Here is a 26315-nt window from a genome sequence, read left to right as displayed (position 1 = left end):
ATCCTATCCTAACTTCCCTGCTACTTGACATGATTTGGTAGTTTATAGTTTCAGATCTGGGAATGCTTGCCAAAGGAAAAAAAAAAAAAACCTTCCATATAAATTAATAGCTTCTTTGCTTTCTACCATTTCAGATTATGGAAAGCCTCACAGAAATGGGTTCTAGGAGCTGGGAAATGGCTCAGCAGTAAAGCACATACCTTGTACTGTGAGGCCCAGGGGTGGATGCCTGAAGCCTCATAAAATGAGAGTGAAGCTCCAGCTGTTTTCTTGCTCATAAAAGGGGGTGGGGGCTGGCTGGGAATATGATTCACCCAATAGAAAGCACAATTTGCCATGTGCAGGGAACCCAGATTCAGGCCCATGGCCACCACATGGGAGCACCTACACAGAGGAAACTTCTCAAGCAGTGGAGTAGTGATATTGTGTCTCTCCTTTCTCTCCATGCCCTCCCATTTGTCTCTCTCCCTATACCAGAAAATGAGTGGGGAGGAGAGTCCACCAGGAGCAAAGAAATTATACATGTACATAGACCTAGTGATAGATAACTCTGTTGGCAAAAAGCCAAAACAATAAAACAAAACAACATATATATAATGAATTCAGGGTTGGGAGTAGAGCATAATGGTTCTGCAAAAGACTCTCATGCCTGAAGTTCTGACGTCTCAGGTTCACCACCATAAGCCAAAGATGAACAGTGCTCTGGTATCTCTCTTTCATTAAAAATAAATAACTAAGGTAAAAATCTGTGTTAGGAACTTCTGGAGACGAGGCTATGAAGTAGAAGCCATTTTATATGTTCCTGATGAAGAAGGAGAAGGAGGAGGAGGAGGAGGAGGAGGAGGAGGAGGAGGAGGAGGAGGAGGAGGAGGAGGAAGAAGAAGAAGAAGAAGAAGAAGAAGAAGAAGAAGAAGAAGAAGAAGAAGAAGAAGAAGAAGAAGAAGAAGAAGAAGAATGGGAAGAAACACCAGGAAACTCGACAAAATCTAACCAGGATCTCTCCAGAAACTCACTAAGCCACAGCCACCAAGTTGCAGATGCTACTATGATATCATAGTGAACTCTCTGGGCAAAAACCACACCAATGTGTCCCAGAACCTCACCTCTCCAGAACCCTACCCCACTAGGGAAAGACAGAAACAGGCTAGGGATAGCCTTGTCCACCAGCCAATGCCCATGTCCAGTGGGGCAGCAATTACAGAAGCCAGACCTCCCACCTTCTGTATCCCAAAAACAAATGTGATCCATACTCCCAGAAGGGGAGAAATGATAGAGGGGGAGATGACCAGAGGGCTCAGAACTCCAATTCTATCAGGACCCAGAGAGAGAGAGCAGAGGAAAATAAATAAATACATAATACATAATAAATAAATGCATAATACATAATAAATAAATACATAATACATAATAAATAAATACATAATACATAATAAATAAATAAACAATACATAAATGATACAATGTTTAAAAAATTATCTATATTTTGGATCATGCTGGAAACCTGTGTTATGCTGCAAAAGCAATCATACATAAATACTATGACATAAAGTCAATATATCTTGTGACAAATGCTTAAGGAATAGAGAGGAAAGAAGACAAATGTACTTAAACCAGACAACAGAGGAAACCCAATAACAGTCCTTATTTCTGAGTCATTCCCTTGGCTGGAGCTGATCTACACAGCTTTCACCACCCTATTGTCATGAGCACTAAGCCAGGGGAATGTCAACCAGGTGCGCGGGCCAGGTTCTGTCTACAGGGGGACTTCACCCTCACGGCCCAGCAGGGTGCACAGCTTCCACTTCAATCCCTGCTGGACAGTTCACTCAGAGGCCTTAACCAGTCCTGAGAGTTAGGGAGCAAGGAGGAAGCTCCCAGCCCAGCTCTGATGCCCTGAGAAGCAGCCAGGCAGAGCCAATTCAACCTCCCTCATCTTTCCTGTGTTCTGCAGGCCCTCACGGATTAGGTGACACCCATCCCAATGCAGAACACCTCCACTCCTGCTTCCCCAGTCTATTAATTCAAGTTCTGGTCTCTTCTGGGAACCCTGAGGCCTTGAGGGTGTGGAACAGTGGGTGTGACTTTGGGAAAGGAAGCAGCTGGAACACAGAGGGACCTAGTGGTAAGGGAGGCTTAGCCAGAGGCCAAAAGGCCTTCCAGGGCCTGGGAAGAACTGGGTCACTGAAGATGGATCCTGGGTCCATACTCCCAGAGGGTTGAAAAATAAGAAAGCTATCAGGGGAGGGAATGGGATATGGAGTTCCGGTGGCAGGAATTGTATGGAATTGTACCCCTCATAGCCTATGGTCTTGTCAGTGTTTCCATTTTATAAATAAAAACTTAAAAAAAAAAAACTTCTATGGACTATGGACACAGAGGGGAGTGGAGGCAGAGAAAGAGGAGTCCTTGCAGAAACACAGATGAGAAGTGAAGTGATGGGGGGGGGGGGGGCGGGGAGTGAGCCATTCAGGATGTTTGAAAGGCTGAGTGCTACTGGAATGGAGGAGAGAGACAGGAGGACTGAGGAGCACACTCAGCAACCAGAAAAATGGCTCAGTGGGTGGTGCACAAGACTTGTGCACCTGAGGCCCTGGACACTCTCCCTACCCACAGAACATAAAGTTGTATAAAACTTTAAAAAGTGAAGTGCTCACTTATAATTACTATGGTTTAACCTGATATAGTTAGTGCTCAGGAGAAGGCTTTATTACATTTTTAGGAATTTTTCAGGCCAGTCAATATTAGAATTGAATCCCATATATTGATGATTGAATGGATGCTACTAAGGGGTTCCCAGTGGTGGTGCACTAGGTAGAGAGCACATGTTGCAATATGCAAGGACCCAGGTTCAAGCCCTTGGTCCCCACTTGTAGGGCGGACACTTCACAAGCGGTAAAGCAGGACTGCAAGTGTTTCTCTTTCTCTCTCCTCTATTTCCTCTTCCCCTCTCAGTTTCTCTCTTTCTGTATCCAAAAAAATGAATAAATAAAATAAGATAATTTTATTTTTTGTATTTATTTCTTGACTCCAGGGTTATCACTGGGGCTTGGTACCAGCAATAGAAATCTACTGCTCTCAGCGGCCATTTTTCCCTTTTTTGCACACCCCCGCCCCGTGTTTTATTTGACAGAATAGAGAGAAATTGAGAGGGGAAGGAGGAGATAAAGAGGGAGACTCATAAAGCTTCCCCCAAGCAGGTGGAGAGCAGGGCTTGAACCTGAATCCTTGTGCATTAACCTGGTGAGTATGTGTGATTAACTGGGTGCACCACTGCCCGACCCCCAATAAAATAATTTTTAAAAGAACATTCAGTTTAATCAGTCAGGGGCTGAAAGAGAGTTCACTGAGTAGAGTATTTTGCCATCTATCCTGGCCCAGGTTCGAGTCCTGGTAAGGGCGCTGACATCTAGGGAAATGTAAATGCTACAAGTCAGGTGTGTTGATCATGCAGATACAAGAAAATGAGCCGGGAAATGATAGTGGTGTAGACAGACTGAAGAGTACCTGTCTGTATCACTGAATTATGGATGGCACAAAACACAGAGCAAGGGCTTCCAGCAGCTGAAAGCACTCTCTCTCCCTCTCAGAGGCAGCACCTCGCTCCCCCTCCCACACACGCACCCCTCCCCGCAACCTGGAGACTAAGTGTTTCCCAAAAGCAGAGCTAAAATTCTTGCTTCAGATGAGAAGAAAGTGCTCTGCTCACCGCTATTTGGTTTTGATTTCAAGCAGGCAGGGACCCAGAAAGACAACTGGGTCAGGCAGAGACAAACTCTTAGGTACTGTCTTTTCTGCATAGCTGTGTGCTGTGTGACCATGAATTTGCTTCCCTGCCACAAGCAATTTGGGTGAGGGAAGCTCTGACCATCCCTCCCTGTGAGCTAAACACCAACTTTGGGTGGTGGTGGTAGTTGGGTGCTACCTGCCTACTCAGGTACCCTGAGAACTAAGGACAGTGCTTGACATGCTAAGCATCTAGCAAGTATGTGTTGAATGAACAAATGAGTTTTAAGTCCAAATTGCTAGCCACTGTACCATTTCCCAGGCTTCCAAATTATTTTTAAAATATCATTTCATATTGTGACAGAGCCAGCTTCGCATGGGAGAAGCAGAGAGAAAATCCATAGGGTGCCAGGGGTTCAAGCCAGAGCCACAGGCGTGCAAATCCTGCACTCTAACAGCTCAAAACTTCACCATAAATTATATATACATATACATATACATATACATATACATATACATATACATATACATATACATATACATATACATATACATATATATATATTGCCTCCAGGGTTATCACTGGGGCTTGGTGCCTGCACTATGAATCCACTGCTCCTGGAGGCCACCAATTTTCCATTGTTGTTGTTGTTGCTGCTGTTATTGTCATTGTTGTTGGATAGGACAGAGAGAAATTGAGAGAGGAGGGGAAGACCAAGAGGGGAAGAGAAAGATAGACACCTGCAGACCTGCTTCACCGCTTGTGAGGTGACCCCCCTGCAGGTGGGGAGCTGAGGGCTCAAACTAGGATCTTTGCACAGGTCCTTGTGCTTCATACTATGTGTGCTTAACCCAGTGTGCCACCATCTGACCCCCCCATAAATAATATTTTAATTGCAATAGTGAACATTTTATATGAAAAAAAAAGCACCACCAAGCAGAAGCTGAGAGATCTAACCCAGGCTTTTAAGATCAAGGCAAGGGGCTAGACAGTAGTGCACCTCATTAAGCACATATAGAAATAAGCACAAGGATCTGGGTTCAAGCTCCTGCAGGGAGGACACTTCACAAGCAGTGAAGCAGGTCTGCAGGTGTCTATCTTTCTCTCTCCCTCTCTATCTTCCCCTCCCCTCTCAATTTCTCTCTGTCCTGTCCAATATGGAAAAAAAAATGGCTGCCAGGAGCAGTGGATTCATAGTGTTGGCACGAGCTCCAGTGATAACCCTAGAGGTAATAAAATATCATAGATTAAGCCATGTTGGGTAGCTGCAAGAGAACACTGAACACAATGTATCAGACACTTTTTTTTCCTGGATGAATTAAAATTTGGGAAATATTTACAGGGATCATCTAAATCTCCCAGAATGAACTTGTTCTTCCCTCAGTCTCTCTCCACACTCTCGCCAGCATCTCCAAAGGATTGAGCCATGGTGGATAGGCCTTGCTGGGGTATTTCAACAAAATCTGATCTCATGCTGGCATCATAACATCAGGCAGTTTCCAAAAAAGACCTGCTCAAAAGATTATTATTTTCAAATAATTATTTTCAAAAGATCTTATTTCCCTGAGAAAAAAAAAAAAAGAAGAGGCTTGGAGATTTGTTAAATACATGCCCTTTATTTGGAAGAGAGCCCCCACCTGAAAACTCCCACCAACAGCTGGGGTTCTGGTGGTTCTGCAGGACCTAGAGAAGAAAGTCTGTGTCTTAAGCAATTCTGGAAGTGATTGTTCCCACAAGTCCCATCTCAGACACTACTGGCCTCAGTGGGTAAGCCTTGTTCTCACTTCTCTGCTGAGAGAGAGTGAGAGTGAGAGTAAGACTGAGAGTGAGAGTGAGAGAGAGAGAGAGAGAGAACTCCAAACAAGTGACTTCAGGCCTGAGTATCCCAGGAGAGGGTCTGACCTGGCCCTGGCTTTCCCAGAGGCAAAATGATCCTCCAGCAGAATATGTCACTAATCCCAGAAATGACTGGAAGATTTTCATGAGGATCTGAAAAAAACAAAAGCCTGATGCCTCCTTCCAGAAATCTACTAAAGTGTGTAGCACTGAAGCCTCATGCTGATTACAAAGTGGTTTGCATTCTGGGGTCTCCAGGGTCACCCCCAAAACAATTTTATAAAAAAATATATATTGGGCATGGCAGTGTTGTGTCTGGTTGAGCACACATTCACAAAGACCTGGACTCAAGCCCTTGGTCCCCACCTGCAATAGGGGAAGCTTTATAATCAGTGAAGCAAGGCTGCAAGTGTCTCTCTCTCCCTCTCTGTCTCCTCCTTACCTCTCAATTTCTCTCTGTCCTATCAAATAAAACAAATGCTAATTGTTTGTTTATTAACATGAAAAAGAGAAAACTGGGGAGTATCCACTCTAACTGTTGTAATGTCCTTGCTATGTTCATGCTCATGCTCATGCCATCCCTGAACAGACATATCACCAAGAACACAGGCAGCGAACAGCTGGTTGAAGATGGAGACAGAAGCTTTCTTTCGTTTCTTTGGTTTTTTTTTTTGTTTGTTTGTTTTTGGTTTTGTTTTGTTTTTGCCTCCAGGGTTATTGCTGGGGCTGGGTGCCTGCACTACAAATCCACTGCTCCTGTAGGCTATTTTTCTCCCTTTTGTTGCCCTTATTGTTTATCATTGTGGTTGTTATTGTTGTTATTGATGTCATTGTTGTTGGATAAGACAGAGAAATCGAGAGAGATGGGGAAGACAGAGAGGGAGAGAGAAAGACACCTGCAAACCTGCTTCACCGCTTCTGAAGCGACCTTCCTGTAGGTGGGGAGCTGGGGGCTTGAACTGGGATCCTTACACAGATCCTTGCACTTTGCACCATGTGCGCTTAACTCACTGCGATACTGCTCAGCCCTGACGGAAATTTTCTTAACAGGGAAGACATACCTGCTCCTGACTCTCGAGACCCAGTTTTCTGCACGATTCAGACTAAATGGATTAATTAATAAAAAAAATCAATCACCACTGCCTACATCCAAGACTATCAGATACTCAGTGTCACACACAGTGTTAAAATCGTTACTACCTGTTTACGGGAAGTGATTCAAATAGTCCAGGCAAACTCATGACCGGTGTTTTAAAATGTTGATAAGTGGTGTGATTTGGATTCCAGTAAAATCAAAGGGACCATAAAGCCTAGAGAAAAAAAAAAACTGGAGAATCTGGTGACTGTAGTTTCTCTTTATTTCCCCTGAATTTGTGCTTACCAAGCTCAAAGAGCCCAGGTTTAAGCCACCTGAAGGAGAGGAAGCTTCATGAGCAGTTAGAGCAGTGCTGCAGGTCTCTCTTTCTGCCTCTCTATCCTTCTCTGCCGGGCTAGCTTCGCAGGTGGGAGACAGACGATCAGGGACTCATGGCTGAGTTGGGAAGCAGTATCTCTTTATTCATGTGGAACGCAGCGCAATCTAAGCTATCTCTAATCACAATCCTGTCCTTATATATATATTCACCAAGTAGGGTGGAAACAGGATGTGACATAGAGAGGGTGGAGCGAAAAAAGACTGGTGGAAATCAGGGTGTACTAGGAGAGGGGGTGGAGCAAAAAGACATCATGAACCAGTGAGGATTAAACCAATGCCCCGCAGGCAGGGCGGTGCTTAGTTAACAGTGGTTATGTAAATAGAATACAGTGTTAAGCAGGGGGGATTAAGCCAATGAAACAGAAGGGGTTTTAGAAGCAGAATTAGAAGCATACCAACACTTCTCCATTTCTATTTCTCTGTCTCACACTCTATCAAGAGTCATGCAAGCACTGAGCTCCAGTTAACCCTGTTAGCAAGGAAGACAGACAGACAGACAGACAAGACAGACACTAGCTGCCTATTTCACTAACATTTAGATGCTGAGATAGTGATATCTGATACCACTGTTCAGCTACATAGCCTTCCAGGCAGCAACTCTTATTCCTTTGGTGTAAACCAGCCCTCAGGTACACACTGTGCTTACTCTGTAAGTGAGGGCACTGAGGGCTGCAGAAGGTCAGGACCCCCCTGCCCCCCAGCCCCCCACACTTGCTTAGGTCAGGCCAACAGATCCTGGCCAAGCATAACACTGTGCCCAGAGCCTCAGACATCAAAGCCTGCCATGCTCCTTCTGGCCTCACTTGAATGCTCTGGCCTCTTAACAGAATTCATGGCACTTGCATTTCTAGAGCATTCCAACTGAGCAGGCTGAGGCAGGACTGTTCCAGGAGAGCTCAGAGGCATTGTTTAAGAATCATGGCAAGAGGAAATTCTTTTTTATTTATTACCCCTTTTGTTTCCCTTGTTGATTTTTACTGCTGTTGTAGTTATTATTGTTGTTATTATTGATGTCATCATTGTTAGGTAGAACAGAGAGAAATAGAGCGAGGAGGGGAAGACAGAGAGGGGGAGAGAAAGACACCTGGGGCCCTATTCAGGGAGTCCTGAGGTTCCCAAACAGACATGATGGGCCTAGACCTCGAATAAATCCCTCTCCATTGTTACTGGTCATCTCTATCAGGAACAACAAAATAGACCCCTCTGTGGGCCCCCATAGGACCTTGCCTTCAACTTGGATCAACAATGGTAGAGAATGTTCCATCTTCCAAAGGGAGGCTGGACAACATACTCTATGCTACACCTGAGGAAGATGGGTCCTGATATTGGGGCAACTTGGAATATTCCTACACATGACTATAGAATGTGAGCTCAGATCTACAGGGATACAGAGTTCACATAGGCTCCTAAGCTGAATATGGGCCCCAGATCACATTAAATCAATGGGGTTTACAGTCAACAATATCTATATACCTTTCCCATACTTGGGAGCTACTCTCTTCCCTCATCCAGCTCTCTGGTCCTTTTTTCAGCCATGACATCATCTCCCCAGACAATAACTTGGATCTACCTGCAGTTCAGATTTCAGGCTCAGGGGGAAAAAAATAGTATAGCCACAGGCCCTCTGGAATATAACTAAAATATGCCTACTAGCTATCTACAAAATTGAGACCCCCCCAACTCTTCATCTGCACTATTGTAGCCTTTAGATTCATGATTAGTTAACAATTTGTTTGGCTTTATATGTTAACTCTCTTTTCAGCCACCAGGTCCAGATACTAGCATGATGCCAACGGGACCTCCCTGAACAGACAACCGTACCAATATGTCCTGGAGATCCGCTTCCTCAGAGCCCCACCCCATAGGGAAAGAGAGAGGCAGGCTGGGAGTATGGATTGACCTGCCAATGCCCATGTTCAGTGGGGAAGCAATTACAGAAGCCAGACCTTCCACCTTCTGCATCTCACAATGACCTTGGGTCCATACTCCCAGAGGGTTAAAGAACAGGAAAGCTATCAGAGATGGGGAGGGGGTATGGAGTTATGGTGGTGGGAATTGTGTGGAGTTGTACCCCTCTTATCTTATGGTTTTGTTAATGTTTACTTTTGAAAGATATACACCTGCAGATTTGCTTCACCACTTGGGAAGCCAGGGGCTCGAACTGGGATCCTTATACTGGTCCTTGCGCTTTGCGCCAGGTGCATTTAGCCCACTGTGTTATACCACCCAACTCCCAGCAGGAGGAAATTCTGATGCTATGGTGTCTGTCTCCCTCTCTCTCTCTCTCTTGATGTAAAAGTGGTCCAGGAGCAGTGAAATCACATGTGTGCAGGCCCTGGCTACACACACTGCCGGTGTCTCATGAGTGGCACATTGCACAGACAGTTCTGGCCTCTGGTAAGCTTCCACTTGCCTGTTCATAACAGAAAGGAGAAAGAAAAGGCATGTGTTCGCCTCCTGAATGTAAGGAAGGTGGATGGTTCTACCCAAACCTTGGTCTGGGAAACATCCCTTTAACCAGGCAGCTCAAACAGGAAACATGAGAGCCACCACTGCTGGTCCCCCTGCCATGCTACCATGCTCTGGGCATCCTCAGTGCCCTGTCACCTGTGCTATATTCCTCCTGTCTCTGTGTCCCTTTGATAGGATCCATGTCCCTGTCACTTGTTCAGAGCCGTACCACTGGTACTGGGAAAATCAGGTCTTGGTCTCCCTGCCTGAGCCCACACCACTCCCTCACCATCAGCAAGTACATGCGGTCATGTGTAATGGGACAGAAGTATGTGACATCCCGTGCTGTTTTGGCATCCAGTGGGGGGACAGGAAGGGATGGTACCCAGTGAACTGAGTCAGGCAGATAAAGACAACCGCTAGACTGCCTCATGCAGACAGGGATTACCAGTATCTGGCACAAAGGAACTCACAAAAAAGGGGAAAAATAAAATAGTAATGATAGCCAAAGTGGTGCTTAGATTCTGAAAACTCACAAAAAAGGGGAAAAATAAAATAGTAATGATAGCCAAAGTGGTGCTTAGATTCTGAAAACCATGGTGGTGATCAGATGGAACAGAGAGGGATGTGGGGGGCTGGGTGGAGGGTGTCTTGAGTGTAATGGCACTGGGACTTTTGGTGGTGGGTGTGTGTGGTGAGACCTACACACAAGTGTAAGCATACATCTATGCTCCTACGAGGGGTTAGGTGGTAGCTCACCAGGTAGAGTGCTCATCTTATTATGTGCAAGGACCCAGGTTCAAGCCCTTAGTCCCCGCCTGGAGGGGAGAAGCTTCACAGGTAGTACAGCAGTGCTAACAGTGTTTTTCTATCTCTCATACCACCCCCATCTTCCTTCCCTATCTCTTTAAATTTTTTTATTGCCACCAGGGTTATCACCAGGACTTAGTGTCAATACTATGATTCCACCACTCCCAGCAGCCATTGTTTCCTTTTTATTTTTCCTTTCTATTTTATTTAATAGGACAGAGAGAAATTGAGAGGGGCAGGGGAGATAGATAGATAGATAGATAGATACCTGCAGATTGCTTCACAACTTGTGAAGCATCCCCCCCAACAGGTAGAGAGTGGGGGCTCGAGCCTGTGTCCTTGCACATGGTAATGTGTGTATTCAACCAGGCATACCACCACCCAGCCCACCCCCTTCCTTCTCAATTTCTCTATCTCTATGAAAAAAGAATAAGTTAAAAAAACTATACTCCTACAATTACATAACACTGCAGACCTATGTTAAACCAATTAAAAGGGAAAAAAAAACATAATGTCTATTCCTTTTTTTTTTTTTTGCCTCCACGGTTATTATAGTGCTGGCACTACAAATTCACAGCTCCCAGAGGCCATTTTTTCCTTTTTGTTTTTTCTTCCATTTTGTTTGCTAGAATAGAAAGAAGTTGAGAGGAGAGAAGGAGATAGAGAGGAAAGAGAGACACCTGCAGACCTTTCTCACCACTTGTGAAGTGTCCCCACCACAGGTGGGGAGCAGGGGCTTGACCTCAGGTCTTTGTGCATAGTACTCTGTGTGCTTAACCAGGTGCACCACCGTCCGGGGCCCTGATGTCTATTTCCTTATCCTCAGAACACCTGAAGCACAGTTTCCAAAATAGGATGAAAAAGCACTAGTTTCAGAGAAATCATCAACCTAGACATACTGTTGCAACAACCTGAGAGTGTTCCTGGAGGCTCCCCATTGTGCTCTAGGATTCCTGAGTAGACAAGACCTGGTGCCTGCTCTGAGGTTTCCCTAAGCAGGACCTGGCTGCCATGGAGTCTTGTCCTGAAGGGTCTGGGAATCCTACAGGGTGTTGCACCATGGAGACAGGAGCATGTTCTTGCTTGGTCCTCTGCATGCTTCAGATAGAAAGGGCAGGCTTGGAGTGGGGAGGGGTCCAGCCCTGGGAAGCATGATGGCACCCCAGTAAGCAGTGCCTTGCCTCTGCAGGGCAGGCCTGCCCCCACATCTATTTATCCATCTGTTCTGGCTCAGTGGGCCCTGGCTCTGCCTCCATACGCTGCCAGTCTGGCTCTGCAGGCCTCTGGCCTCCCACTCAGTTCCGCATCCCCGGTCGGACTCCTACAGCCTGGCACGCAGTGCACGGCTCTGCTCCTGGCAACTAGGGCCCTGGCACGGCCCCAGGACTCTCCAGAGCCGCTAGGCATGGTGCACCTGTGAGCAGCCTGGCAGCTCTGCCTGCCCCAGGCCTGAGAGTTGTGCCCTGGACTCCCTCCTCAGGCGAGGGTCCCTGACACCTGCAGCTCTGGGGCTCACCTCCAACCCTCTGTGTGGCAGGTGGGGTGGGGAGGGTTCCAAATTCACTCACATTCTGTGAGTGAAACATGCCCAAGTGCCGAGGCCATGGGGTGAGCTACTATCATACTATCCTGGTGTGACATCCCAGAGCAACTGCAGAGGGCAGCACTGACCCCCCCCCCCACCTCCCCACAGACTTGCCAGGCTCTGGATGCCCCACTCTCAGGAGTTCTCTGCCTCCCTGTTCCCTCACCCACCCACCCAACAGGGGTCTGTCCCATGCACCTGTCCACAATAAATTGTGTCAGGCCCTGGGTTCAAGCCCCAATCCCAAACTGTGAAGAGTGCGGGGGTGGGAGGGAGTTTCACAAGTGGTAAGGCAGTCCTGTATGTGTCTGTCTTTTTCCTTCTCTACTTATCTACATCTCTATCAGAAAAAAAAGGGAAAAAAAGGAACCAGTCGATGGTAGATCTGGTTGAGCACATGACTACCATGCACAAGTACTAAGATTTGAGCCCCTGCTCCCCATGGCAGGGGGGAGCTTCTGGAGCATTTAAACAAATATTGCAGATCTCTCTGTGTCTTGCTTCCTCTCTGTCTCCCTCTTCCCTCTCAAATTTTCTCTGTTGTATCAAATTAAAGAAAAAAGAAAAAAATGGCCGCCAGGGGCAGTGGATTGGTAGTGCCAGCACCAAGCCCCAGAGACAACCCTGTAAGCAAAAACAAATAAATAAAATAAAATAAAAAGGAAGGAAAGAGAAAAAAATAACCACTGGAGGGGACAAAACTCATTAATGATGATAATAACAATAAACACAGCACCAAGAATGAGCCCAGGATCTGACAGATGTGAAATCCCTGAGTAGCCACTTGGGTCGATTTTCTTTCTTTTTTCTTTTAATTTTATTGCCAGCAGGGTTTCCTCTGGGGCTTGCACAATGAACCCACTGCTCCCAGTGGCCATTTTTTCTCTTTGTTTTTACCTAGTATATTAGATAGGACAAAGACAAATTAAGAGAGAAAGGGGAGATAGAGAGGAAGAGAAACAGAAAGACACTTGCAGACCTGCTTCACCACCTATGAGATGTCTCCCTACAGGTGGGGACTGGGAGGCCTGAACCCAGGTCCTTGTGTGTAGTAACGTGCATAATCAAGCAGGTGTGCCACTGCCTGTCTCTCTTGATTTTAATTCTCTATTCTTTGAAGAATAGAAAGAACAGGCACCATAGCACTACACCCCCATTCACAGACATTCCATGCAGTGCTCGGGCTCGAACGCAGGGCCTGACAGTTTACTGTAGCTGTGTTGACAATCAGGTGTCCTGAAGATGCACTCCAGTCCAGGGGAGTCCCCTCTTCACTCCTGGGACCCTGCCTCCAGTCACCATGGGGCCAGCCCAGCCCCAGATCTTCTGCCCCGAATGCCATGGCAGTCCATGTCCCTGTACCCATGTAGATGGGGAGCAAAGCCCCAGCCACCTCCTGAGGAAGCACCCCTCCCCCTCAAGAGAGCCCTCTTGCAGGAAGCTGCCACCTTCCATGCCAGCACCAGGCAGATAATAGGAAAGCTCTCAAGATAGGAGGGGCAGAGGGCAGGGGCCAGAGGGCAGACAGAGGAGCTGTCATTTCCCGGATAGACACAGACGCACTGAGAGAGCTGGGCAGGTTCATGTTGCCAAGTGCTGGTGCCAAGACGGAAACGTCTGTGGAATCAGTGCAGAAAGCCCTCACAGCACCAGGGGACTCAGGCAGCACATATGGCACCTCAGAGCCAGAGGAGCCGCTGAGGAGAAAGAGGGGCGGGCCTGGGCAAGCCGTGACTGCCAGGCCAGGCAGACGGACAGAGAGCTGACCCGTGCCAACCCAGTATCCCAACCCTGGCTCTCTCTCTCTTTTTTTTTTCTTAATTTTTTAAACATTTATTTATTTATTCCCTTTTGTTGCCCTTGTTGTTTTATTGTTGTAGTTATTATTGATGTCATTGTTGTTGGATAGGACAGAGAGAAATGGAGAGAGGAGGGGAAGACAGAGAGGGAGAGAGAAAGATAGACACCTGCAGACCTGCTTCACCGCCTGTGAAGTGACTCTCCCTCAGGTGAGGAGCTGGGGCTCAAAAAAGGATCCTGATGCTGGTCCTTGCGCTTGGCGCCACCTGCGTTTAACCCCCTGTGCTACTGCCCAACTCCCCCAAAACTGGCTCTCTTTCCTGAAGCACCCCTGTATTGTTGAGGAGCCGAAACTAGAGAGCTGCCAGGTCAGCAGAAGCCGCTGGGCAGACAGTGCTGCCAGGAAAAGCTCTCTGAGGGTGGACTGCTTAGTTAAGAGGCGCCCTTATTCCTCCCTCCCTGCTGGAACTCCAGCAGCCCTCTTAGCACTATGAAGCAAGCTGGAGGATAAGTGGAAGTGGGAGGAGAGTAAAGCAGAGAAGAAGATACTATCATGGATGGCCTTCAGAAAAACTAACGTTCTTTCACAAACTGAGTGAGCATGGGGGTGCAGTCCCCAGAGTTCCCAGGGAGGCTCTCATCACCAACTATTATCCCATTCCAGGCTACCTCTCCTGCCACCCCAGCCTTGATTTAAGTTTACTTATGTATTTTTGTGGGAGCAGGGCCTCAGGCACAGATGATTTCATGCCTTCAGGCTGCTTCTTCATTCAGAGACCAGCACTGGAGCTTCCCTTGGTGCCATGGCACCTCTCAGATGGTGTTGGGTTTCAAACCTGGGTCCCAGGTATGGCAAGGCATGAACTATCTTCCTCAGTTAGCATCTCTCTCTCTTTCTCTGCCCCCAGTCTCAGTTTTAGCATCAACCCTAAACACTTTGATATTTTATAAAGGTTTGTCAATTTATTGATTGATTGAGGAGAGTGAGAACCAGAGCATCACTCTGGCATGTGATGCCAGGGATGGAACTCAGGACCTCTTACTTGAGAGTTCAACACTCTACCCACTGCACCACCTCCTGGGTCTCCACTTTTAGAATTCTATTAACTCTACTCAACAGCGGCGGGGGTAGGCAGGTGGGTGGAGGGGGTATCCTCTTTTTGATGGATGGCGAAATGGAATGATCATGAGTTCCTGTCCACTACCCCGGGGAGACATGAAGACCTCTGGCTAGCCCAGCCCACTCTCATACCCACAGCCCTAAGCAGATCTGGGAGAGCTCGGTGAGTGTGAATGAGGGCCCCCAAACACCCTGGGCTGGGCATCCCTCCAGGATGGCAGCCACAGGAGTCCAAAGAGGCAGACAGAAACCCTCTTTTCTCTGTGGAGACCTCAGCACTCTCAGGAGAGCTCTGCTGTGGCTGGAAGCCCAAGACCCCATTGAGTAGCAGATGTGATGAGATCTCCCAGAGTCACAGGGTGACAGAGATGAGTGTCAGGCTCCTTAGAGGAGGCAGGGTGTGAGTGAGCTGGGGCAAGAATCCGCTCTCCCTGGTTTCCACTAGTAGTAATTCCCCTACTGCGTAGAAGAACAGCAATGGAAGGGCCAGAGGAGACAGACAGCATAATGGCTCTGCAAAAAAAAAAAAAAAAACTTTCATGCCTGAGGTTCCAAAGTTTCAGGTTCAGTCCTCAGCACCACCATAAGCCAGAGCTGAGCAGTGCTCTGGTCTATCTTTCTCTCATTAAAATAGATACAATATATTAAGAATAAAAAAGACAGAAGCATCCACCACTCACCACACACACACACACACACACACATACACACACACACACACACACACACACCATCAGGGAAAAAAATGGCTACCTTCCTAGAAAGCAAGGCATCCTCACAAAGTTGTTTTATTAGAGGTGCAAAACTCAACTTGTATGTCCACAGCTTCCAGCAGGACCACATCCAACTTTCATCAAAAGACAAGACTCACCTGCTTTTAGACTAGCCTGGAGAGGGCCCTCCAGTCTCCGTCCCTTTGTCACATGGGGAGCTTGGGTCTCTGTTCTAGCCAGGGCGAGCCTTCAGACCCAGCTTTGGCCACCATCTCCGTGGAAATAGGGAAAAAGCTGGCCTCTGCGCCCTCTTCCAGTCTGTACCCCATCTATCCAGAGGGAAGAGAGTGATGATTAGTTGGGGTGTTCAGAGGAAAATGAATACATCTGGTGTCAGATGCCCACTGAGTCGCTCTGGCAAAAGATGCAGGCCTTCTCCTTCATACCTATTTTGTTAAAGTTAACTTTGGGAAGAGAAAGAAATTGAGAGGGGAGGGAGAGATAGAGAGGGAGAGAGATGTCTGCAGTGTTCCTCTTATAACCACAATTTTGTTGATCATTATTAAATCACTAATAAAAAAGATTTACTTAGTTATTTATCTATGAGGGGTAAGGGAGACAGAAACAGAGCATCATTCTAGCACATAATATGGCATAGTTTGAACTCAGGACCTTATGCCTGAGAGTCCAACCCTTCATCCTTCTCTTAGGTCACAAAGCCAGAGCACTGCTCAGCTCTATGGTGGTGCTAGGGATTGAACCTGGGACCTCAGAGCCTCAGGCACAAAAGTTGCTTGCATAACCACTATACCATCTCACTTGTCCCCTTTTCTTTCTTTACCACCAGCCCCAGTGCTCATACTTCTCCTGCACCTCCCCAGTTCTCTGTCAACATTATATATACACATTTATACTACATTTCAACAGTTAGTTAGCACTTAGAACTTGGTCTTTGTGGGTTATAGCAAGGGGATAATATTAAGGGCAGGCTGAGCTGGAGAAATAGTAAAATGGTTATGCAAAGAAATTCTCATATCTGAGGCCTTGGGATAGAAGGTTCAATCCCCAGCACCACCATAAGGCAGAGCTGAGCAGTGCTATGGCAAAAATAAATAAATAAATAAGACTAAAAATTAAGGGCAGGTTCTAAAGTCCACTTTTGCATTTAAATCCTGCCTCTGGGACCATAGACACATTTTTTCTTCTCCTTAAGGACCATCATCTCACCTTCAGAATGGAGACAAGAGCATGCACATGTTAGGGTCCAGAATGAGTGAGTCAATGGCTAAGAAGCCCATGGGCTAATGTCAGCTATTCTAACTGGAATTGTGTGACACTCTCTCTGCCACCAATGGACTTTTTGGTGACATTCAGGTAATGCCCCCCATTTCCAGAGGTGGGAATTTGAGAACAAAAAAGGGGCAGGACCCAAGTTAAGGTGTGCAGATAGGCTGGAAAAGCCACCAAGTGAAAGAGACCACAAGTAGGAAATAGAGCAAAAACACAGGGGAAAAGAACAGGCAGACATGAAATTCAAGAAAAGTAGGAGGACAACAAAAAAGAGAAAACAAAAGAAGAAAGGCAGGAAGAGAAAGAATGCAGGCATGGTGAGAACAAGTAGGGTGGGACAAGAGTAACAGAGGAGGACTAGCAGAGGAGACTAGCCATGAAAGAGGCTAGAGACGGCTGGGGAGGGGTGGTCAGGAAAAAAAAGACTTGGAAAGGAGAAAACAAAAGCATTGGAGCTGACAGGGGCTGGCCACTGGTACACCCAGTAGAAAGCACATGTCACAATGTGCAATAGTCTGGGTTCAAGCCCCTACTCCCCACCTGCAGAGGGGAAGCTTCACAAGTAGTGAAACAGCACTGCATGTATCTTACTCTAGCTCCCCCATTCCCTCTCAATTTCTGTCTCTATCCAATAAGTACATTACAGATATATATATAGATAGATAGATAGATATAGATATAGATGATATAAGATATAGCACTGGGCAAAGCAGTGGGAAACAAGAGACAGATCAAAGCAGTCACAGATCAAAGCACTCACACTCAGCTGCAGTCTCAGGCCCTAATTCTTTACTTTTCGGCTTATTTTTTCTTCCCCACTGAGGCCTGGTTCCCACACCATCCCACCACAACTATTCTTCATTTCCTTTTCTTTTAATCTCAGAAAGAAGGAGGGGTTGAGGGTGATAAGAGAGACACTGTGCACAGCACAGCTCCACCATTCATGGAGCTCCCCTAGTGCCATCATGATGCTCCCATGTGGTGCTAGGGTCTCAGACCTAGCTCCTGGTGGCATGCCCAATCCACCAGGTAAGCCAACTTCTGGGGTCCCTTTATCTCTTTAAATGACAGGAAGACACCAGCTACAACTAGCCACTTTTATTCCCTATCCTGTTTTAACTTGCCTAAGAACAGGCCTTGACTTGGTCCCTAAGGTCTATGCAAGCTTGTGCCAAGGCAGAAAACAAATGCTGGGGATTCACAAGGAATCTCATTTCCACCCAATACCCCATCCACCGTTTTCAAGTGGAAAGGGGGCTCTGGAGCACGAGTGTGCATCTTCTCTAAACACAAATCACTCAGAAATTTGTAAGGAGAGAGGGCCTTGCCACTTTTAAATTCAACTTCACATCCCTCCCCATCCCCTCCAAGAGGGCAAATAACATTGTGAGAAATAGTTCTGCTGGGACACTGTTCCTGTCTTTAACTTTTATTGTATTTATTTATTTATTTATTTATTTTACCAGAGCACTACACAGTTCTGGTTTATGGTGGTGCCAGAGATTGAACCTGGGACTGCAGAGCCTCAGACATGAAAGTCCTTTGTGCAGGCATTCTGCTATCGCCCCAGTCCACACCTCACTTTTCTCCACTTCGCCCTCCACGAGGGCGTCTCATCTGGACACTCAGATGGGGAATGGCAAAAAAAAAAAAAAAAAAAAAAAAAAGACACTGCGGTGTGTATTCACAAGATTAAATCCTGAAACCGCCCTCCGCGGCTTGCCAAGCGCGCCCTCCTGCTGGACACAGTGGGGAGCCCCCGGGCCTGGGAGCGCGCCCGCCTGCCTTCCCGCCCTCCCGCGCCTGCGCCCGGCCCCTAGACTGCAGCAGCGCGCCCGCCGGGCCTGCTGGCCCGGGGGCGGGAGCAGACGCGACTCCCGCGGACACGTGACGGCACCCGGCCTCCGCCCGCGACCCAGATACGTCCCCGGAACCAGCGGCGGGGCGGGCCAGGGCCACGTCGCGAGGTCCCTGCCCCTGCTGCGAGCGCTCCCGGGAATCCGTGCCTCGGTTCCCACGCCGCCGACCCGGCTCTGGCTCTCGGAAGGAGGGGTGGGGGTGGGGGGGTCCCCGCGGATTCTGACCCCCAGTCTCTCAGCGTCCCGCGCGCACACACACTCAGGTCGCCCCAGCCCGGAGCCCTCCCCCCCACCCCGCCGGTGGCGGTGAGTCACTCCCGGGCGGCCCGGGGAGCGGTGCCCGGGCGCGGCTGGCGCAGGGCGGGCGCGCGCACGGCTGCCCGCGCCGTAATGTGGCGACTGGGGGCCGGGTCACGTTGCCGGCCCTGTGCGGGTCCCCGCGGGAGCCGGCGCCCAACGGGTCGGCCGAGGAGGCGACCGCGGTAGTGAACGTGGGTCCCGCGCGCCCGGCGCGCACACGAGGAGGGGCGGGAAGCGCACGCTGCGCCCCGGGGCGCCCGGCCAGCCGCGGGGACAATGCGACAGCGCCTCCCCCAGTCCCTCGGGTGGGGCGACCAGAGACCCCGAACGTCGTCATCCGCCGCCTGTCATGAGTGGCAGGCACCGCAATTCTGGCGGCGGCGGTGGAGAGTTTAAGGTGGCTCGGGGACACCGTGCCGCCGACCAGACACTCGGGTTGCGCCATTCGGACCCGGCGCTCACGTTCTCATTGATCCGTAGTCCCGCGGGCGAGACGACAGCGGCTGCCTCCCCGGGTGGGGGTGTCCCGGGAACGGGGTGGCCCCCGTGTTCCCGATCGCCCTCCCGCGGGGCGGGAGCCCGTTCTCCCCGCGGTCCAAACCAACTGCATAGTCGGTGGAGAAAATTATGAAAATAATAATGATACAATAAAGTGAAAGTGCGGGCGAACGAGTAACCGCGTTCTCGCCTCGCCACCACGGAGACACAGGCACACAGCCCGGCCCTGAGAGCCCCACGCCCCCGGCTTGCAGCCCAGCCCCTGGCGGCCGTTCCTTCCCGGCGGCCCCGGTCAGGTGTCCCCGCCCCCCCGCACCGGCGCCGCCTCCCCCGCCCCCCTCCGGGCTGGACCGCGGATGGTACGTTCCGCACGTGAGCTGGGTGCTGGTCTGGCCGGGGACGCGCGTGCCCTGTGGTCAAACACTGGCCGGAGCTAGAGTCGACTCCCGGCGCGGGGGTGCGCGCGGGGGGGGGGTGCGCGCGGGTGTGCCGGGGAGCGAGCGCGCTGGGAGGGGGCGCCAACTGCTTCACACTTTCAACACTGCGCCGAAGAGGCAGAGACAGAGAAGCTGGAGGAGCACGGATCCCCCCAGAGCTCCCCAGGCGCTGGTCCTACGGATCCCAACCCAGGACCCCCACCCCACCCCCATTCGACACGGAGGAGACGGACAGCGCTAGAACATGGACGAAGGAATGCCTCGTTTGCAAGAGAGACAGTTACTGGAACATAGGGATTTTATAGGGTAAGGTGCAAGCACCCTGGCCAACATCGGTCTGGGCGTTAGATTTTTTTTCCCCCTTCTTTTTCCCCCTTCTCCAGAAAGTGGTATGGAGCAGGCGAGGGCAGAGCAGCTCCCTCCTGGAACGGGGTACCCCGCATGATGCTGATTTCTGTTTTTTTTTTTTTTTTTTCTCCCTTTCCAGCCTGGACTATTCCTCTTTGTATCTGTGTAAACCCAAAAGGAGCATGAAGCGAGACGACAGCAAGGTGAGCGTAAGTTTCTGCCTTTTCTCTCCCTGAACCTGCCCGGGTGGATAATTAGGGCTATTGATTTCACGGCGGAGCTCAGGACACGGATCTCTCTTCCCAGCCCTAGAGCGTCCCCAACTGTGAGTGAATTCTAAGTGCTTTGCTGGGTATTCTCCGGGGTGGGGAAAGAGAAAAACCTCATACCTGAATTTGAATTGCCTTTCAGCAGAGTCTAGAGCAAAGATACTTCCCTGGTATAGTTTTATCACATAGTATGATTTTTCTTTTTCCTGGGTGTGTGTGTAGGGGGGGAGGGAGACACGGTTCCTTCCAGTGAATGAATGTTTAAGAATATTGTTTTCGCTTTTCTCGGCTGTCAGGATACCTACAAACTCCCGCACAGATTAATAGAAAAGAAGAGGAGAGACCGTATTAATGAGTGCATCGCTCAGCTGAAAGATTTACTGCCCGAGCACCTAAAGTTGACAGTAAGATGCACATTTTTCTTTTTTGCGGGGTGTGTGTATGTTGGGGGGGGGGGCGGAACTGCTCCCCGAGATGGAAGAGTGAATACAATGCTTGATGCCTGGCGGCTGGGGCCGTGGTGTAGACTTGAACACAAACCCAGTTGGTGCTGGTGGGAAAGCTGGAGAAGTGTAGGGGAATGAGTACATAAGGCAAAGTGTGTGAGTGGCAGGCGTGCTCCGTTAAGTAACCCCGAGTCTCCCCCACCCCCTTCTTGTGCTCGCTGCTGCAGACTCTGGGGCACCTGGAGAAAGCCGTCGTCTTGGAATTAACTTTGAAACACTTGAAAGCTTTAACAGCCTTAACCGAGCAGCAGCACCAGAAGATAATTGCTTTACAGAGTGGTAAGTGGGTGTAGGAAGATCACCCCCTCCCCGGGTCCGGGACAGCCCAGCCCCATTTGTGAAATTACTGCTTCTTTCCCTTCATGGGAGCATGCATATTTCCCAAAGCATCCCAGTGGTTTCCAGCACAAACTCCCAGGAACCAGTTTTTTTTTTTTTTTAATTTTTTTAAATTTAAAGTGGCACTTGGAGAGCCCGGCTAGCTCGATCGGTAGAGCATGATACTCTTAAAGTGGCACTTGGGTGTTTAAGCCGGGCGTAGAGCGCCCCCCTGTTCCCCACTCCCCCCCTTCCCCCACCACCGGTGGATTATATCACTGGAACAGAGTGGAGACCGAGCTGCCCGGAGCCGCTGCAGGGCCCACGTGACACGCAGATGCTGGAACGCCGGTGTTTTTCTCCTCCTCGCCCCCCCTTACCCCCGCCCCGCCACCCTAGGGGAGCGAGCTCTGAAGTCGCCCATTCAGGCCGACTTGGACGCCTTCCACTCGGGCTTTCAAACCTGCGCCAAAGAAGTCTTGCAATACCTCTCCCGCTTCGAGAGTTGGACGCCCAGGGAGCCGCGCTGCGCACAGCTGCTCGGCCACTTGCACGCCGTGGCCACCCAGTTCCTGCCCTCCCCGCCGCTGCTGACGCCACAGGTTCCCCCGGGCCGGGCCTCCGGGGCGCCCCCGGCCGCCGCCCCAGCCGCTCCCGGGCCCGAGCGCGCGGTCCCCAAGCCGGAGCCGCCGGCGCACTGCGTGCCGGTCATCCAGCGGACTCAGCCCAGCGCCGAGCTCGCGGCGGCAGAGCACGACACGGACACAGACAGCGGTTACGGCGGCGAGGCCGAGTCGCGGCCCGAGCGCCCGAGCATCAAGCAGGAGCCGCCCGGGCCCGATGATTCGCCGGCGCCCAAGCGCAGGCGGCTGGAGCCCCGCGGCGGTGCGGGAGGTGCGCGGCTGGGCCCCGACCCGCTGGCGGCCGCCGCGTTGCTGAGACCCGACGCCGCGCTGCTTGGCTCTCTGGTGGCGCTGGGCGCGGGCGGGGGCACCCCCTTTGCACCGCCCGCCGCCCCCTTCTGCCTGCCCTTCTACTTCCTGTCGCCCTCGGCAGCCGCCGCCGCCTACGTGCAGCCCTTCCTGGATAAGGGCGGCCTGGACAAGTACCTGTACCCCGCGGCCGCTGCGCCCTTCCCGCTGCTATACCCCGGCCTCCCGGGCCCGGCCGCGGCTGCCGCTGCCGCTGCCGCTGCCGCCGCCGCCGCCTTTCCCTGCCTGTCCTCGGTGCTGTCGCCGCCCCCCGACAAGCCGGCCGCCGCCGCCGCGCTCCCGCTGCACGAGGGGGCGCCCACAGGGGCCCCGCGTGCCCGCAGCCGCGCACCCTTCGCCGACAGCGCCGCCGAGGACGAGCCCCCGCCGGCCAGGGAGACCCCCTGAGCCCCGCGGCCCCAGCAAGCCACAGAAACACCGGGGGGGGGGCCGCGCCCCCCCTAGAGCCTGGCCTGCCCCCTCTTGCACACAGCACACCCCCTCCCCCAGCTGTAAAGCACTCTGCGGTCAGTACTGAGGCTTTTCTTTTTCCTTTCAAAGACGTCCCCCAGTACATCTCCCCTTCCTTTATGTCCTGTTCCAAGGCCCTTTAAAGCAAAGGAGCTCATCTGCAGGAGGTAGGGAGTGGGGACCCTTACTCCCCACCCCCAGGTAGGGCAGACCCTCTCCAGTCTCAGAGTGGCGCTCCTGGCACCTTGGACAGCATGGGGATCTTTTTCCCAGTTGAAGTCAGTGTTGTTGTTTTTTCTCTAACGTCCAGCTTTTTCAAAGGCATCTTGTTTTTCAAAGAGGGAGGGCTTTAGGCTGCAGAAGGGGTCTGAAGGGTGTGTCCCTTGGTCATTTGTCTAAATTAGAGTCAGGGGAGGAGATGGGTGGGGTGAGGGAGGGCAGGCTTGCTCTCAGAGCATTTGCTAGCACTTTATGGAGAAACTGACCAGAAACCAACCGACTTACTCCTGTCCCACGTACATTGATATATATATATATATATATATATATATATATATATATATATATATATACACACACATATATATTATATATACACATAATCCATTCCTACCCTTTCATCATTTGATCCATCACCCAGTTTTACTGTTGGGAGAAACAAAAGAATGTGCACTGAACTTAAAAAACAAAAAGTCTAAACCGTTATTTTTCCCTTCTGTATTCTATCAAATAACACAAGTGGGGGGGGCATTGTGCTGGTCCGTTTTGATTGGACATGCTATAAGGACATGAATGGAAGCCCTCCAGAGGCCTTCCTATCTCCAGGTTGGTGTATTTTCTGGAGACCAAACCACCAGATACTAGATAATCACAAAGAATGCTTCTTTCTTTCCCTTTCTTTCTTTCTTTCTTTTTTTAATAAGGCTTAAACCGAGACCTTGTCTAGATATTTTTAGTTTGTTGCCAAGGTAGCACTGTGAGAAATCTCACTTGAATGTTATGTAAGGGGTGAGACACAACAGTCTGACTGGGGCTGGAGAGAATATCTGGGTCTTCTAGTCAGTTTGGTGCATTTTGCTGCTGCTGCTGCTACTGTTTGCCTCAAACGCTGTGTTTAAACAACGTTAAACTCTTAGCCTACAAGGTGGCTCTTATGTACATAGTTGTTAATACATCTAATTAATGATGTCTGACATGCTATTTTTGTAGGGAGAAAAATATGTGCTAATGATATTTTGAGTTAAAATATCTTTGGGGAGGATTTGCTGAAAAGTTGCACTTTTGTTACAATGCTTATGCTTGACACAAGCTTATGCTGTCTTAAATTATTTAAAAAATAATAAATACTGTCTGCAAGAAACCAGCTGGTTTAGAAAAGTTTTAGTACGTGAAGGTAGAGATTGTCTTTATATAATATAGTATTTTTCGGCACTCCGTAAATTCAATTACCTAAATATTGCCACACTATTTTGTGATTTTAAAATTCATACTAAGGAATAAAATCTTTAATATACTATGCGAGACTGTCTAATAATTAAATAGCCCCTATGAACACTCAGTGTGGTTAAGATCCCTCACTTTCATTTACTTATTTTTAGAAAATAATTCTGTCATGGGACTTTCAGATGCAACTCAAGGAACAGAAATCATTATTTCTAGTTTCCTCGAAAAAATGTCTGATCTGACTTGTGAATCAATGCAAACAGTGTGAAGGGCTGTTGGTGTTTCAGTTTCAATACTGTGCTTCACAAACCCCTTTGGTTTGGGGGAAAGTGCTGAAATGAGAGTCAGAATTTATGAGCTGTGGAGAAAGTGCTCCCTCTGCTGACTTTATGAGGTCCCAATTGCAAGTCAGAGAAAGTGGGGCCTGAAGGAAGCTCCCAGATTGGCCAGGCCATCCCCTGCATTTGATGAGGAAAATGGAGAACAGAGATTATCAGGTGTCTTCCCAAGGTCACACAGCAGCTCAAAGCCAGCACAGGAGGCCAAGTCAACAATATACCACAGTCAGGGAACTAGAACATCTCCTTCTCTTTCCTCTTTATTGCTGAACATTGAAATTTACTGAACTTGGGGGGGGGGAGGGTTTACATTTTTACAAAATTTATGGGAAAATAACATTTCAAGTGTTTTAAGCTATCTTTTACAGTCATAGTTTAACTGTACCAGCAGAGTGGGAAGACAGCATAATCGTTATGCAAAAAGACTTTAATGCCTAAGGTTCTAAAGTCCCCAGTACAAACCCCCACACTACCATAAGCCAGAGCTGAGCGGTGCTCTGGCCTGCCCTCTCTCCATCTCTCATTAAATAAAAAAAAAAAAAAAGTAACAGTATGGGGGTCGGGATGTAGCGCAGCAGGTTAAGCGCATGTGGTGTGAAATTTGAGGACCAGCATAAGGATCCTTTAGGCAGTGAAGCAGGTCTGCAGATGTCTATCTTTCTCTCCCCATCTTTGTCTGCCCCTCCTTTCTCCATTTCTCTCTGTCCTATCTGGCAACAACAATATCAGTAACAACAGTAACAATCACAACAATGATAAAAACAAGGGCAACAGAAAAAGAAAATAAATAAAATAAAAAATATAACAGTACTAGCTACCTAGTCCAAAAAAAAAAAAGAGCCCAAGTAAATCAGAAGGTAGGAAAATATCTTAGCATTTGTGTACTTTTTAAATAATAATATTAAAAAATGAGTTGGAGCAAATGTTATGGTTTAGTAATTTAGTCCAAATGCTTTATATATTAACCTGGTAACAAGGAAAAAAATGGTGAAAACAATGTTCATATTGTATCTGAAATTATTTTTCCGGTAAGCTAAACTTTTATTGAAAACAAAACATGTTAGGGAAAGAGAGAGAGGCACAGAAAAAAAAACAAGAAAGAAGACTAAGAGCTGACTTAGCATGCTGCTCACATGGTAATCCCAGAAAAAGAGCGAGAGAGCAAGGGAAGAGAGCAATTTACATAGTTGCAGTCTGGGCCAAAAAGAGCTATCTGAATTTTTTTATTTTAGCTGTTCATTGATCTTAATGAATTTTTTAAGACTGAAGTCACTTTGATTTGCTAAGAAGGGTTCTATACCTGCCATGTTGAAATTTTAGTCAAAATGCTAATAATACATACAATTTTTCAATTTAAGACAACTATAAATCTTGCATTGGGGTTGCATACATACAGTATTTTTTAAAACTTTTTATTTATTCCTTTTTGTTGCCCTTGTTTTATTGTTGTAGTTATTATTATTGTTGTTGTTGTTGTTTTTGTTGTTGGATAGGACAGAGAGAAATGGAGAGAGGAGGGAAGACAGAGAGGGAGAAAGACAGACAGCTGCAAACCTGCTTCACTGCTTGTGAAAGGACTCCTCTGCAGGTGGGGAGCCTGGGCCTGGAACTGGGATTCTTATGCCAGTCCTTGAGCTTTGTGCCACATGCGCTTAACCCGCTGCGCTACAGCCCGACTCCGGCATACATACAGTATTACACAAGCTTTTTCTACACACAGATGGCTCACCAAACTATACTGAACCAATGAATGG

At 48.8% G+C, this 26315-nt stretch overlaps 2 protein-coding genes across 3 annotated transcripts in view; one reads left to right on the top strand and one right to left on the bottom strand.

Annotated features, from left to right (window-relative positions):
- Window positions 1-19516, bottom strand: part of SSPN (sarcospan) — a 100149-nt gene extending 80633 nt beyond the window's left edge. The window contains exons 1-2 of the mRNA XM_060194549.1: window positions 19425-19516; window positions 15672-15842 (exon numbers count right to left, since the gene is read on the bottom strand). The gene's annotated coding sequence lies outside the window, so the exon portion shown is untranslated. The remainder of the gene's footprint in view (window positions 1-15671; window positions 15843-19424) is intronic.
- Window positions 19517-19535: 19 nt separating this feature from the next.
- On the top strand, window positions 19536-24296 carry BHLHE41 (basic helix-loop-helix family member e41). Of its 2 annotated transcripts, XM_007517921.3 has the most exons (5): window positions 19536-20203; window positions 20385-20448; window positions 20811-20918; window positions 21188-21299; window positions 21738-24296. In XM_007517921.3, exons 1-5 carry the CDS (start codon window positions 20142-20144, stop codon window positions 22715-22717), a joined length of 1326 nt encoding a protein of 441 aa, XP_007517983.2. In that variant the 5' UTR covers window positions 19536-20141; the 3' UTR covers window positions 22718-24296. The 2 variants fall into 2 exon arrangements, with proteins under 2 accessions (XP_007517983.2, XP_060050531.1); XM_060194548.1 differs by lacking the exon at window positions 20811-20918.
- Window positions 24297-26315: the final 2019 nt, after the last annotated feature.

This window comes from Erinaceus europaeus, chromosome 7 (genome assembly GCF_950295315.1).
Source record: "Erinaceus europaeus chromosome 7, mEriEur2.1, whole genome shotgun sequence".
Classification (NCBI taxonomy): domain Eukaryota; kingdom Metazoa; phylum Chordata; class Mammalia; order Eulipotyphla; family Erinaceidae; genus Erinaceus; species Erinaceus europaeus.
This window is presented reverse-complemented; position numbering and strand designations above follow the sequence as displayed.

Bases quoted from the DNA above. Each gene is read 5' to 3' on its own strand.
- BHLHE41 (XM_007517921.3), top strand. From the start codon at position 20,142: ATGGACGAAGGAATGCCTCGTTTGCAAGAGAGACAGTTACTGGAACAT. The intron at 20,204-20,384 runs GTAAGGTGCAAG...CTCCCTTTCCAG, and splicing joins GAACATAGGGATTTTATAGG to CCTGGACTATTCCTCTTTGT. The intron at 20,919-21,187 runs GTAAGATGCACA...TCGCTGCTGCAG, and splicing joins CCGAGCACCTAAAGTTGACA to ACTCTGGGGCACCTGGAGAA.